Below are 15,000 nucleotides of genomic sequence, written 5' to 3' on the forward strand. Positions count from 1 at the left end.
GAAGAGAGATTGACCATGGTGGAAGCCCGTTTGGATGGTTTATATATATATATATATATATATATATATATATATATATATATATATATATATATGTATATATATATATATATATATATATATATATATATATATATATATATATATATATATATATGTATATATATATATATATATATATGTATATATATATATATATATATGTATATATATATATATATATATATATATATATATATATATATATATATATATATATATATATATATATATATATATATATATATATATATATATATATATATATATATATATATATATATATATATATATATATATATATGAATTCGAATCCGAGGACACAGAGGGTTCGAGGGGAGAAACAGAAATCTTGGAAACTGGAAATTTTGTAAAATGCTTAGAGTGGAGAGATCGGGATGAAACTTGATGGGGAAAATAAGTATAAGTTCTAGATACGTGATTGACATAATTGGAACGGATCCGCTCTCTTTGGGGGAGTTGGGGAGGATTTCCAATGCTTTGGCAATTTTGGTGCTTCTGGACGTGCTAGGACGATGAAAATTGGTAGGCGTGTCAGGGACCTGAACAAATTGACTTGATAACAGTCGCTTCCCCGATTCGACCATCTGGGGGCTAGAGGGAGAGGAAAAATTGAAAAAATGATGTATTTTTAACTTACGAATGGGTGATCGGATCTTAATGAAATCTGATATTTAGAAGGACCTCGTTTCTCAGAGCTCTTATTTTAAATCCCATATCTGGTGATATTGGGGGAGTTGCAGGGGGAAACGGGAAATATTGGAAAACGCTTAGAGTGAAGAGATCGGGATGAAACTTGGTGGGAAGAATAAGCACAAGTCCTAGATACGTGATTGACATAACCGGACTGAATCCGCTCTCTTTGGGGGAGTGTAGAGGGTTGTTAATTCGGAAAAATTAGAAAAATTGAGGTATCTTTAACTTATGAACGGGTGTCCAGATCTTCATGAAATTTGATATTTTGAAGGAACCCATGTCTCAAAGCTCGTATTTTAAATCCTAACCAGATCTGGTGACATTGGGAGGAGTTGGAGGGTGAAACTGGAAATCTCGCAAAGCGCTTAGAGTGTGGAGATCGGAATGAAACTTGGTGGATAGAATAAGCAAATGTCGTAGATACGTGATAGATGTAATTGGATTGGATCCGCTCTCTTTGAGGGAGTTGAAGGGGGGTGGTCCAGTGCTTTGGCGAGTTTGGTGCTTCTGGACAAACTAGGACGATGAAGATTGGTTGGTGTGTCAGGGACCTGCTCAAATTGACTTGATAAAGTCGTTTTCCCCGATTCGACCATGTGGGCGGCTGAAGGGAGAGCGAAAATTTAAAAAAATGTGGTTTTTGAACGTACGAGTGGGTGATCGGATCTTAATGAATTTTGATATTTAGAAGGACCTCGTGTCTCAGAGCTCTTATTTTAAATCCTGTCTGGCATTAAGCCTCTAATTTTCCTTTTATATCAATCTATTGATTCTTAGAATTTTGCTAGAGCACATGCCATATGAGCTTTTGGCTCTTCCGACCTCGTCACAAGTTCCATATGAGCTCTTAGCTCTTGTAACTAATGTCTTTTAGTTTTACTGTAGTGCTGATGATGGGCACTGTGTATGTGTTCGAAATATCCAGTTAAAAAGTTTTATATTTGTTTCACTGTCAATTAAAACGTTTCATCCCTATTTTGAACTGTTATATATTCTATGGGGTTTTCAAGATTTCCGGCTCCCCCCTCTGACCCCCTACAATCTCACCGAATCCGGTTGGAATTTAAAATAAGAGCTCTTTGACACGAGTTCCATCTAAATAACACATTTCATTAAGATCCGATAACCCATTCACAAGTTAAAAATGCCTTATTTTTTTAATTTTTTCGAATTAACACCCTCCCCCCAACCTCCTCAAAGAGAGCGGATCCGGTCTGGTTATATCATTAACGTATCTAGGATCTGTGCTTATTTTGCCATTAAGTTTCATCTTGATTTCTACACTCGAAGCTTTTTCCAAGATTTCCGGTTTCACCGTCCAGCTCCCCGAATGTCACTGGATCTGGTCAGGATAAGAGCTCTGAGACACGAGGTCCCTCTAAGTATCAAATTTCATTAAGATCTGATCACTCGTTCGTAAGTTAAAAATACCTAATTTTTTCTAATTTTTCCGAATTAACCCCCCCCACTCCCCCAAAGAGAGCAAATCCGGTCTGATTATGTCAATCAAGTATCTAGGAGTTGTACCTATTCTTCCGGTTTCCTCCTCCAACTCCCCCCCAATGTCACCGGATCCGGTCAGTATTTAACAAAAGAGCTCTGAGACACGAGTTCCTTCTAAATATCAAATTTCATCAAGATCCAATCACCCGTTCGTAAGTTAACAACACTTAATTTTTTCAAATTTTTTCGAATTGTTGAATTTGCCCCCCCCCCCAAACTCCCCCAGAGAAAGTGGATCTGATCCGGCTATGTCAATCACATATCTAAGACTTACGCTCATTCTTCCCACCAAGTTTCATCCCGATCTCTCGACTCTAAGCGTTTTCCAAGATGTCCGCCCCCCTCTCAACTCCCCCCAATGATACCGAATCCCGTGGAGATTTATAATAAGAGTTCTGAGTTACGAGGTCCTTCTAAACATCGAATTTCAGTAAGATCCGATCACTCGTTCTTAAGTTAAAAATGCCTCATTTTTTCTAATTTTTCCGGACTAACTCCCCTCCCAACTCCCCCAAAAAGAGTGGATCCGTTCTGGTTATGTCAATCACGTATCTAGGACCTTTGCTTATTTTTCCCACCGAGTTTAATCCCGATCTCTCCACTCTAAGCGTTTTCCAAGATTTCAGGTTTCCCCTTCCAACTCCACCCCCCTCCCATATGTCACCGTATCTGGTTGGTATTTAAAATAAGAGTTCTGAGACAGGATATCCTTCTAAATATCAAATATCATTAAGATCCGATCACCTGTTCGTAAGTTAAAAATACTCATTTTTTTATTTTTTTTCGAATTAACTCCCCTCCCCCTTGGTAAATACGAAGTGCAATAAAAAACGGTTAAGCAACTAAATAATTTAATACGTAATTCTGACTAACCCTTAACCAAAAATCAGAATGTGGAAAAACAGTCTGTTTCTTCTATGCCTTCATTATTTTGTCTTATTTTTAAAGTAACGCATGAATGGATTCTCTATTGGAGTAGGGAGGTGGGAATATACAGATTTTAGAAATTTCGAATTTTGTCGCCTTATCCTCCCTTTTTTTGATCAACTTATAATATTATAAGTTGATTATATTGATTATAAGAAATATTATATTTTTTATAACAAATAAAAACAATCATACAAACTATCAGAGAGCTTCCTTACCCAACTGACTAAATCAACATCACCAGAATTAGTTCCAATAGTTAAAACTCCAAATAGATAGATGTACTCAGCTCCAATGGAATTGTGCTGAGTATCAAGTAGCTGTTGTTAGCATTGTTAAGTTAGTGATTGTGTTGTTCCTTTTGAGTGCCATCCATATTTTTTAATCAAACTGCTGTAGAAGGCATTCATTTTAAACGCTTTGATGCGAAAAAATTATTTACTGAGTTAGTGTTCTACTCCTTGCTGTGGTACAACTTCTTTAAAAATTCTTATGTATCACTATAAAAAAAACTTGCTATCTAATGGCGTTTTTTATAACTATTTTTTTCAGTTTTGTCACAGAGATAGTTTGCTAATTACAATGTATTGCTGTGAGAAATATACAAATATAAAGTTTCAAACTTGTTATTATAATCTTGTTAAAAGACTAAAAATCTAAAATTTATTTATCTGAGTGTATGTTTTGGCTCAGTGTCTAAGGTTCCCCTTTCAGCTTTCATCCGGCAACAGTGACATCAAACATGATTTCGGATTGAAAAATTCACTAATAAATTCCGGTTGCATGCGTAGCTAACAACCTAGTAAGAGTCGATCAAGTCTCATTCATAGAAATACAATAACCTGTAACTCCTGAAAGTACTGTCAGAACGACACGAAAAGTACACTATTAGAACTGCCTTGTCCGAAATCTATATAAATAAAAATAAGTTGTCTGTGTGTCGAGTGACGTCATGTTTGTGTGTCGACTCACGTCATGTTTGTCGACTGACGAAATTACAGACCGGGACATCGGGGCACAAATGATGACCGGGACAGCGGAACATCTATATATCTAAAAATAAGTAGTCTGTGTGTCTAGTGACGTCATGTTTGTGTGTCGACTGACGTCATGTTTGTCGACTAACGAAATTACAGACCGGGACATCGGGACACAAATGACGACCGGGACACCGGGACATCTATATATATAAAACTAAGTTGTCTGTATGTCTGTGTGTCGAGTGACGTCATGTTTGTGTGTCGACTGACGTCATGTTTGTCGACTGACGAAATTACAGACCGGGACATCGGGACACAAATGACGACCGGGACAGCTATATATATAAAATAAGTTGTCTGTGTGTCTAGTGACGTCATGTTATCAGGTCGTCATGTCGTCATTATCACGATGACGTCATTAAAGGTATTTAAGACATTCGTTCACGGAAAAATGTTTAATTGTAAAATGACTGAAGAACCTACAATGTCAACAGCCGAGGAAGCTACTCAAAGAGTCTATGCCAAAAAACTTGCTGCTGATAGAGAAAGTAAGAAAAGAAAGCGTGCCGAGGAATCACAAGAGAAACGCGAAACCAGACTTGCTGCTAAAAGAGAAATTGAAAAAAAGAAGGCTAAAAGTATTTAAGAAAATCGTCTGAAGACAAATTTTTAATTGTAAGAAGATCGTGGACGGAAAAATGTTTAATTGTAAAATGACTGAAGAACCTACAATGGCAACAGCAGAGGAAGCTGCTCAAAGAGTCTATGCCAAAAAACTTACGGCTGATAGAGAAAGTAAGAAAAGAAAGCGTGCCGAGGAATCACAAGAACAGCAAGAAAACAGGCTTGCGGCTAAAGAACGTAAAACCGCGCTGTTAGATGAAAATCCACCTGGACTGCGAGAGTCAAAACATATCAAAACTGAAAATGATAGCGATGATGATTGGGTTTGGGATTTTGACTTGGGTAAGGTCATCAATGCCTACCAGACTTTAGTTAAAAACAAAAAACAAAGGTTTGGCGATATATATTTCATAGTGACGCTGAAAAATAAAGAAGAAAAAGAAAACTGAAAAAAGAAAAAAGGTGAAAAACTAAAAAGAAAAAACACTCAAAGAGAAATTACAGACCGGGACACAAATGACGACCGGGACAGAGGGAATATAAATGACGACTGGGACACTCAAAGAGAAATTACAGACTGGGATCCCGGGACACAAATGACGACCGGGACACAGGGAATATAAATGACGACCAGGACACAGGTATTTAAGAATATTGTTCAAAGACAAATTTTTAATTGTAAGAAGATCGTTGAAAGAGAAATTTCTAATTGTAAAATGACTGAAGAACCTACAATGGCAACACCCGAAGAAGCTGCTCAAAACGAATGTATTCACGCCGAAGTAGCTGAGTTGGTAAAGCGTTATGTTTCAGGTTCTAGGTCCGAGAGGCTCCAGGTTTGAACCTTGGCTTTAGCATTAATACAAAAGAAGAAAAAAACTAAAAAAGGTAAAAACTACAAAAAAAATAAAAAGAATATACTAAAAAAAACTAAAAAAGCTAAAAAACTAAAAAAAAACAAAAAAGGTAAAAAACTAAAAAAGAAAAAGCTAAAAACTAAAAAAGAAAAAAAAACTAAAAAAAGGTAAAGGTAAAAACTACAAAAAAACGAAAAAGAAAAAAAAACTAATAAAAACTAAAAACTGAAAAAGAAAAAAAACTAAAAAAAGGGAAAAAACTGAAAAAAGGAAAAAACTGAAAAATAAAGGAGAAAAAGAAAACTAAAAGCCGGGACACAGGGAATATAAATGACGACCGGGACACTCAAAGAGAAATTACAGACTGGGGCCCTGGGACACAAATAACGACCGGCAGATATAAATGACGACCGGGACACTCAAAGATAAATTACAGACCGGGACACAAATGACGACCGGGACACAGGGAAATTACAGACTGGGACACAAATGACGACCGAGATACTGGGAATATAAATGACGACCGGGACACAGGGAATGTTCGATTAGCAATCACCATCAACAAAGCTCAAGGGCAATCATTAGAATAATGAGGTATAGATCTGAATACGGATTATTTTTCCCATGGACAATTTTGTGTTGCATGTTCAAGATTCGGTAAACCTGACAATCTATTTATATGTACAGACAATGAGACATCGAAGAATGTTGTATATTCGCAAGTTTTACGTAGTTAAAAACATATATATCTATAACGAAAAGAGAAATCTTTTCTCTTTTATCTATATTCACAGGTGGGACACAGGGACACAACTATAATGGCGTGTAACTAATATGGCGCGTAACAACTTACGCACGCGGGGAGGCTTGGGGGGGTGGCGGGAAGCGCCCCCACCAACTAGGTGTTGGGGTGGCGCGAAGCGCCATCCCAACAGCTAGTTCGTATATAAATAAACGTACAGGCTCTTGGGTTCAAACAAGAAAAAAGGCTTGACCTACAACATTCTCCATCGATGGCATTTTTTTTTCGTTTTTTTTTTCACTCAGATAGCTGGGCACTGGAAAATCATATAGAGCTGTTTTCTATACTGATGGCTCATTTTAAAGAAAATTGTTACGTCTAGTGCCTTTTGTAATTAAAAAGATCAATTCTAGAATCAATTCTTACGAAAAATGAGTGTAGAGTCATAGATGTAGAGTCATATATGATGTAATAAGTGAAGGCAATATTTATTCATGTCTATCTTACGATAAGATAATATATGAAATACTTAATGGATCAGTATAGTTTATTATAGATAGGAACTAAGTAAGTTTCATTGAATATAGCTGAAACCTAGTAAGAAACAAACCACGGCATATGCAACTAAAAGTTAGAATAATACAAGCATCTTTTGAAAAGTTGTTAATATGGGGTATAGTGCTGTACTGAGGATCGTCTCGTACCATTTCAATCAATTCCTGTTTGTAATCAGGGTTACAGCGGTAGCTAGTAACCTAATAAGAGACGATCACGTCTCATTTTGAGAAATACAATAACTCATAACTCCTGAAAATAGTGTCAGAACGAAGCAAAAAGTAGAAGCAAGGGACTGCCTTGTCTGAAACTCGTATATAGGAAACTTACTGTCTCTGGGCTTGAAAAACAAAGAAAAAATGTTGGCTTGAAAATTACATTAAAGAATTATAAAGGACGAACGGTAGCTTATAGCAACTGCAATTTTAGTTAATAGTGTTAGCCTTAGCTTTAGTGACAGTATTATGATTTCTAGGGTATGGGGCCATATTTGGCTTTCTTAACTGCTTGATTCTGATTCTGAGTCAAACTAAGAAATCCGGGTTGCATTGGTTGCTAGCAACCTAATAAGAGATGTTAGTAAAGAACGATCTTCCTATAGTGACAAAAATACTTCAAAAAGACGGTCCTACTTGTGATGTGTCCAGTGAAAAGAAGATGTGTATCTACTCTACCGAAGTAATTGTTAATTATCAGGGTCATTTTATCCGTGGTTATTTTTTTCCAGACTACCCTAATTGAGTAGATGATGCTGTAAAAGTTATTCTTATCTGTGTTTATTTGTATATTGCTTGAACAAGTCATATATAAAAAAATATTCCTACATAGCTCTTCAGATTAACCTATTACCTTAAAAACGGACCGTGTGATTACCTTGCGGTAGCGCAGGGGATGCGACTAAGCTCTCCGATTGGAGGTTTGTAGGTTCAATCTCGCGTGCCGCAAGGAAACGGCTTTCAGTTCTGTTTTCTGTTAGAGTTGATTGCGTGAAGAAACGCTTTTCGGAGTTGGGATTACAGTTTTAAATAGCTATGCAACGAAGACCATTGAAATTTGTTCATCTTGATCAAGCTTCTTAGTGTCGAAATAACGAGCAAGTTTTCTAATCTAATTTTTAAACTTTCTTGGAGCTTAGATTTTACTCTTCAATGTTATCGTCCAATCAGACTTTTACCTCTATTATAACGTTTCAGAATGCATGAGAATGCTTAAACAAATGCCTTTTTTTAAATAGGTTATAAACGCAAAAATATTAATGGAATTTTATTTTTATCAGTGCGTTTAATTTCTTCTTCTTTTTTTCATACCAGTCTTATGACTCATACCAATGCCATAAGCAGGAAGCCATTTTGATAGACGTTCTGTGATTGCTTTCATCACAATATAGTATTTACTTTAAACATCTAACCTACGATTATGGCGACATCAATCATCTAGTATATGAAAATGTAGGGTTTTTTTTTGTAAAAATAATGATTTCAGTTTAAATATTTTTTTTAATTACAAAATACACTAGATGTAGCAATTTTCATTAAAATGAACCATTAAACATTCCTCTGAAATGTTCCAGCGCCCAGCTAACTTGGGAGAAGGAAAAAGCAGGTAAAAAGATACTGTCAATGCAAAATATCCTGGTTGCATTCACCTTCCCTGTTTTTCAAGTTAAAAGATTTCCTTGCTGTACAAGCCTTGAGGGTTTTTTTATGAATGAAGAAGCAGAGAAAGGAGCGTTATCACAATGATGAAGATTATAGAGAAGCAGTAATCGAAGGAGCCAAACAAAAGATCAAAGATCGGTATGATAATGATGAAGATGACCGAAACGAATATAAGAAACAAGTTGTTGGGTAGATACTGTAAAGACAAAAGCTGTAATGAAAAAAAAGTCTCTGCAATGTTGTACCCAAGAACACGAAGACAAAGTTCAAATTACACTCAGAAGTCTAAGAAGATTGCAAAACATTTGTAAAAGACTAATTCATTGTTTAAGAAATAGAGGTTAATATAAACACAATTATTTACCTGTATTTTATCTTTCTTTCTTTTTCTCTCTGCTATTATACCAATAGAGTACCCAAGGGTGATCTTAATGGCACGTAATACTATTTCTACATAAACAAACTGAGCTGTATATCTGATACAGGCAATTCTCTACGAGACACCAAGGACTCGTGAAGTATGGCAGCAATTGTGACCTTGAATCATTGTTGTGGAGCAACGCTCGCAACTATGTCTACAGGAAGAAACATGGTTTTGTTTTCATGTTTATTTTAGAATTATATAGCTCCAGAAATTATATTTATATTGCAAAGCAGTCATATTTGACTTGCTTTGGGTATATACTACCTAGAGGTGCAACCTGGATGAGACCTAGATGCTCTAATTCAAGTCTCATTTTTCATCCTAGAGTGATGGGACCTAAAGATGCTACGTCTAATGGGCCTAGATTTAATTTTAGACAATCCGATCCTTTAAAACAAGATGACTTCTCATCACAATGAATAATGTACATTTAGATTATATGAACCAAACTATTGCTTTCCGAAATAAAGTTGCAAAAAACGAAGCAAGAAAAGTTTGGAAGTAGTCCTGTTCAAATATGGTCTCCAATATTTTACGAACGTTGGTTCAAATTAAACCTCCCTAAAGAGAAGTGAGTCTGCAACTATATCGAGGAAGCCACGAAAGTTTGTATTACTATAGACCTGAAACATTTGTTGCAGCGTCCTTATTTTTACTGAACTATTTATCTCAAAAGTATACATATTAGATTTTTATTTTTTCGTCTCTTTTTATCTCAGATGTATGCATCTTATTTATCTATTTACTATGCCTCTGAGTTGGTATAAGGTTGACCAAGATTGCACCCATTTTTGAGTGTATTTTGACTTTTTCCGAATAAAGTTGACCTTAAATTCATAGTAGATAAAGCAGAGTATTTAATAGATCACCGTTAATCCAGAAAGGGTTTGAGCAACTCAGTATATCGTCATGAAATTGAGACTTAGATGATATGAACTTGATAGCCCCCCCCCCTCAACTTGCCGCAAAATAACAACCCATAAATGTTAATGACTGTTTTGAAAAATTGTTTATTTTAGTTTTATAGATTTTATCTTCTCGTAAATTGTTTTTTCTTATTTGTATTGTTGAGGACGGCCCTTGGACATAGGACCGAAATATTCATTCTAATCTGTTTCCCACTGTCTTAAAACATTTCCTATATTTCTTCTTGTTTTTGGTGTTTGTGACGGAAAGGCAGTGTGGTCTTCGTCGTCATTAACCCATAAATAAAATTTATGTCGCAAAACAACGATGCGGCACGTCATAGGGTTTCAAAAAGTTAGTTAAGCAGTTGAAAAATATTCGAGTTTTGACTTTTGACTGCTAAAAAGCAGCTATTAACTATTGACTATGCCCATAGTATAATTGCTGAAATTTCTGTATAAGAACAGGAACTTCAAATTGTATTTCCTATTGGCATCTCTTTTGAAGCATGCAATAATTTTGGCATATTCTTGCCCATGAGAGGAGGGGAAAGTTTTATATATTCAGCCATAAATGAAAAGGATCTTCGTGTGTAGAGAAAACTGTTTAAAATTTCTTCTCAACTCACATTATTCTAAAAAAAATAATGAAGGATGGTGCATATCTGGTGCATAGGGTTTCGAAACGACACTTCCGTTGCTGGATCTTTTTCTTACAGGGACATGTAGGAAGCTTGTTGCCCAAAATTTCATATTCTCCTCAACTTTATGCAATTAATTATAATTTATCATCGGTTATTATAATTATAATTTTATTAATTGTTGGTCATTTATCTTAGTAAAGATTTTCAAACGGTAAACCATCTCTTGCCTTGTAAACTAGCCACAATATCTGCTTTCTGGATGTCATCAACGAACCATCTTATCCCAGATGTTATCAAGATGGCGTCTAAATCGACGAGCCATGAATCATTTGGCCGGATAAATAGGCATACTACCCCTTAGGATTAGAAAATATATGAATATATGGCAAACATTAAAAGCTTTTCTTTTCTAGCTCTGAAGCAGAAATACACACAGAGCAACGGTCGACGTCCGTTTGGTATTTCTTGTCTTATTGCGGGATTTGATTACGATGGCACTCCACGGCTGTTCCAAACAGATCCTTCAGGGGTTTATCACGAATGGAAAGTATGTATCCTTGTCTACTCTTTTTTTTCAAATATTCAAGTTCTTTGTAAATAATAGTACTCGAAAACTGCCGTTTAGGAAGGTGTTTAATTGATTCAACTAAAATGTAATTCTGTTAAAAATATTAAAAATGTGTTTATTTTAGTTGAACTTCGTAGTTAAGAAAATTTTAACTGGACTAGAAAAGGGGTAGCCAAATTAGAAAATAATCCAATGTTATGTAGTAAACAACATGGGACATCTGTAAAATTCATAGAAGTCATTCTGTTACAATATCAATCAATATTTATTAATTCAAATTAAAAATATACAAAAACAGTATTATGCACCAACAGAGAGCAGAGCTCGTAAGGCTGGGGCAGTACAAATGCATAGAAAAAAAAACACAACGTCTCATCATGCTAATAATTCCAAAAAGAGAAAAAAAACTAAGACGAAAAAAATATACAAAATATACAAGACCACCCCAGCGAGAGAAAACCGCAGCAAAATACATACTAAAATCTATTATTAATCAATCCCGACATCCAGGCAAAGGACTATTTTTGAAATATGTTTTTCGAAGAAAATTGACTTGTGAAACTTCGATACATTTCTACTAAGTTAAGTTTATTTACAATATGAGGAATCTGGTATCTGATTGAGAACCTAGCTCTTTCTGATTTGATTGGCGGAAGGTGATACTTCTTGGAGCGGAGGCAGTGGGCAGGAGAAGTGGGACAAGAACAAGTAGTTTCAATCATTGACGCAGAAGAAGGGTTGCCACCACTGCCAGTTCTTAAAGCGCTACAATTGTCCAACTTTGCGTGCTACACAGTGGTTTTTGGTACTACAATAAAGAATGAATAATGGTGCTAAAATAGCACTTTTGTGCTACGGATGGCAACCCTGAGCACGTACTACATGCTACACATAATGATATACTGCTAAAATAGCACTTTCGTGCTACAGGTGGCAGCTCTGGGCATTAGCATCCCTAAAATAAACAAAACTGCTACACATCAAATTAGAATTATTTATTTCAATCCTCTTTACTAGTACAAAATGCCCTTGGAGGAGTTCAAAGATACAAAAAGTTGAAGAAAAATGAAAGTAGTATCAAGAAAAAACTTGTATCAAGGAAGTAAACTTTTTGTATCAAGAAAGATACAAAAAGTTGAAGAAAAATGAAAGCAGCATCAAGGAGAAACTTTTATCAAGGAAGTAAACTTTTTGTATCAAGGAAGATACAAAAAGTTGAAGAAAAATGAAAGAAGTATCAAGGAAAAACTTGTATCAAGGAAGTAAACTTTTTGTTTCAAGGAAGATACAAAAGTTGAAGAAAAATGAAAGAAGTATCAAAGAAAAATTCGTATCAAGGAAGTAAACTTTTTGTATCAAGGAAGATACAAAAAGTTGAAGAAAAATGAAAGCAGTATCAAGGAAAAACTCGCATCAAGGAAGTAAACTTTTTGTATCAAGGAAGATACAAAAAGTTGAAGAAAAATGAAAGCAGTATCAAGGAAAAACTTGTATCAAGGAAGTAAAATTTTCGTGGCAAGGCAGATACAAAAACTTGAAGAAAAATGAAACAAGTATCAAGGAAAAACTCGTACCAAGGAAGTAAACTTTTTGTCTCAAGGAAGATACAAAAAGTTGAAAAATGAAAGCAGTATCAAGGAATAACTCGCAAAATAACATCTCGAATACGTGGAAAACACAACTAAACTATGCAATTACTACGTGGAAAGTCAATAATGCTTTTGTGACGCCTACGGAACCTGTCCACAGGCTGGTCCTTGAAGAATTATCAAAAACGCCGTATCTACTGGAAATTACCGGTTACGACCAGTTTCGAGACCCAATACTGTTGTGTTTTACCATTTGCTGTCAGCTAATCATTTATGATGAAACACTGTCAAAATGTCAGGATTGTTCGTAACCTTTTTCACTGACAAGTCGGATTGTAAGCTAATGTAATGGGTTTTAAAATATGCTGTTCAGATGACAATTTAGATCATCAAATACTGTTTTATTGACAATCATAATTGTGAGTTGATGATCTAGATTCTGAATTCCATAAAGATATGTTTTTCTCACTGACAAACTACAATCTTGAAAAAAGATTTAGAATTACCAGTGGAACAAATATGCTTAGATACAAAATATCTACTTAGGAATGTTTCTTTCGAGGGGGTATTTTGCAGTAGTTTTGGATAAGTAAAATATATATTTTAGCATAATTATAAATAGATTCGACACCAGATCGACCAAATCCTTAAACAAATCGATAAAACGAGGGACCAATAATCTTGTTGGGAAAAATTACAATTTTTTTCTGTTTAATTGTGTGAACTGAATTTAAATAGCCTATGTTCTGTTGACTTCAAAAAATCATTTAATAAGTAGCAGAAAGTTTGTTGCATTTTTTGGCAATCCTACTTATTGTTTTCGTGGGGTTTAAAATCTCAAAATTCCAAGGTAAAGCTGATCAATTTGGTTTCCGGACTCCTCATTAAGATTTCTAAAAAATGTAATATTTTAGAAATTAATTTTTCTGTATTTTCCTCGTCCACCATTAAGCCTAACACGGGGGGGGGGGAGACATTTCTTCCTCATGGAAAGAGAAAAACACTTTAAAATTTAATCTTACCCCACAATTTGTCAATTTATCGGGAGAAGGAGTTTTTTGGACTGACTTCAAAGGAGAAAATGTAAAAATCGTAGAAAGAATATATCGAGTAAAGGAGCATAGAAAGTAGAAGGAATTTTAGCAGAGAAAGTATGAATGCTAATTCTATTTCAATTTGTTCTTTTTGTCATGTCTACATGGAAGTTATTTTTATTTCTGTCTAATTTGCTGCTTCATTGTCTTTACCTTTTTACTTGTGTTCAAAGAGTTCAATTTATATAGGATTTTCACATTTCTATTGTGGTGGACCTCTAGATTCCCCTGAATTAAGTATTTAATAGTAATGAAAAGTCGTTGTGAAAGGTAAAATTAGATGTGCGCTCGACTTCAAATATATATATTTAATTGAAACTATTGTCTCAAATTTCTATCAAATATTGTTTTATTCATTTTACTATTCTAGTGCAAAATTTGTTTTTCTTTGGAAAAAGCTGTTAGAATTAATAATTTAAAGTAGTTGAAATAATTCAACATTGTTTCAGAGCTTTGGTAAAGTAAAAAAAAAAACTTTTTGAATATCGCCGAGATGTATACTCAAATGCTTTTGTAAAAGTTTACAGAAACAAAATAATTAGTTACCAAGCTCTTAAGTATTGCATACAGCTACCAAGCTCTTAAGTATTGCACACAGGTTGTCCCTCCCCAATAACCAGCTGACCCCTCCCCTAAATTAAGCCCGAAATTATAGATGTCCTTTACATTTTTAGCTCTTTGGTTTATAGATATGTCCCGATTGTTTAATAACCTCTTCTTTGTGTCTGCTCATCAAAAAAAAAAAAAAAATCATCTTTGTAACAATGTTTCTCCGTTCAACTATGCGCTTGGAATAAACTTTTTCTTCGCTTCCATTTGCAATCGTTCTGCATGCCTTGTATATTTAGAATTGAAAACACTTTAAAACCTCTTTCTTTTTCTAATTGCTTTTCTTAATTCTTGTTATCAGGGAATTTTGTTTAGAGCACACAGAATTAAGAGGAATTGTAGACCTAAGTTTTTTTTTTAACTTTTAAACACCCAAAAAGAAAGTCTGTTTTCTTTTTTCAAAAAAAAATCCTAAGAATTTTCAAAAAATTAGTAAAGTTCTCGCTTCGGTGAGGATTTACCTCCTGACCTATCTAAACTATTCTAAAACAAGCTGCTTTAGTCGAATACTGGAGAAAAATAGTTTATATTGTTTTTCTAGCTTGACTTGTGTTTTATGGAGGCC

The 15,000-nt window shown here is 34.8% G+C and overlaps 2 protein-coding genes across 2 annotated transcripts in view; one reads left to right on the plus strand and one right to left on the minus strand.

Moving 5' to 3' along the window:
* The window catches only part of LOC136034284 (protein dispatched homolog 1-like), a 15,555-nt gene extending 7,234 nt beyond the window's left edge, over positions 1-8,321 (minus strand). The window contains exon 1 of the mRNA XM_065715424.1: positions 8,252-8,321. Within this exon, the coding sequence (XP_065571496.1) occupies positions 8,252-8,321 (70 nt within the window). The remainder of the gene's footprint in view (positions 1-8,251) is intronic.
* A 2,621-nt stretch (positions 8,322-10,942) lies between these two features.
* LOC136034707 (proteasome subunit alpha type-7-like) overlaps positions 10,943-15,000 on the plus strand; it is a 27,496-nt gene continuing 23,438 nt past the window's right edge. The window contains exon 1 of the mRNA XM_065716043.1: positions 10,943-11,122. Coding sequence (XP_065572115.1) covers positions 10,958-11,122 — 165 coding nt within the window. The 5' untranslated portion in view covers positions 10,943-10,957. The remainder of the gene's footprint in view (positions 11,123-15,000) is intronic.

This window comes from Artemia franciscana, chromosome 13, assembly GCF_032884065.1.
Source record: "Artemia franciscana chromosome 13, ASM3288406v1, whole genome shotgun sequence".
Lineage (NCBI taxonomy): Eukaryota > Metazoa > Arthropoda > Branchiopoda > Anostraca > Artemiidae > Artemia > Artemia franciscana.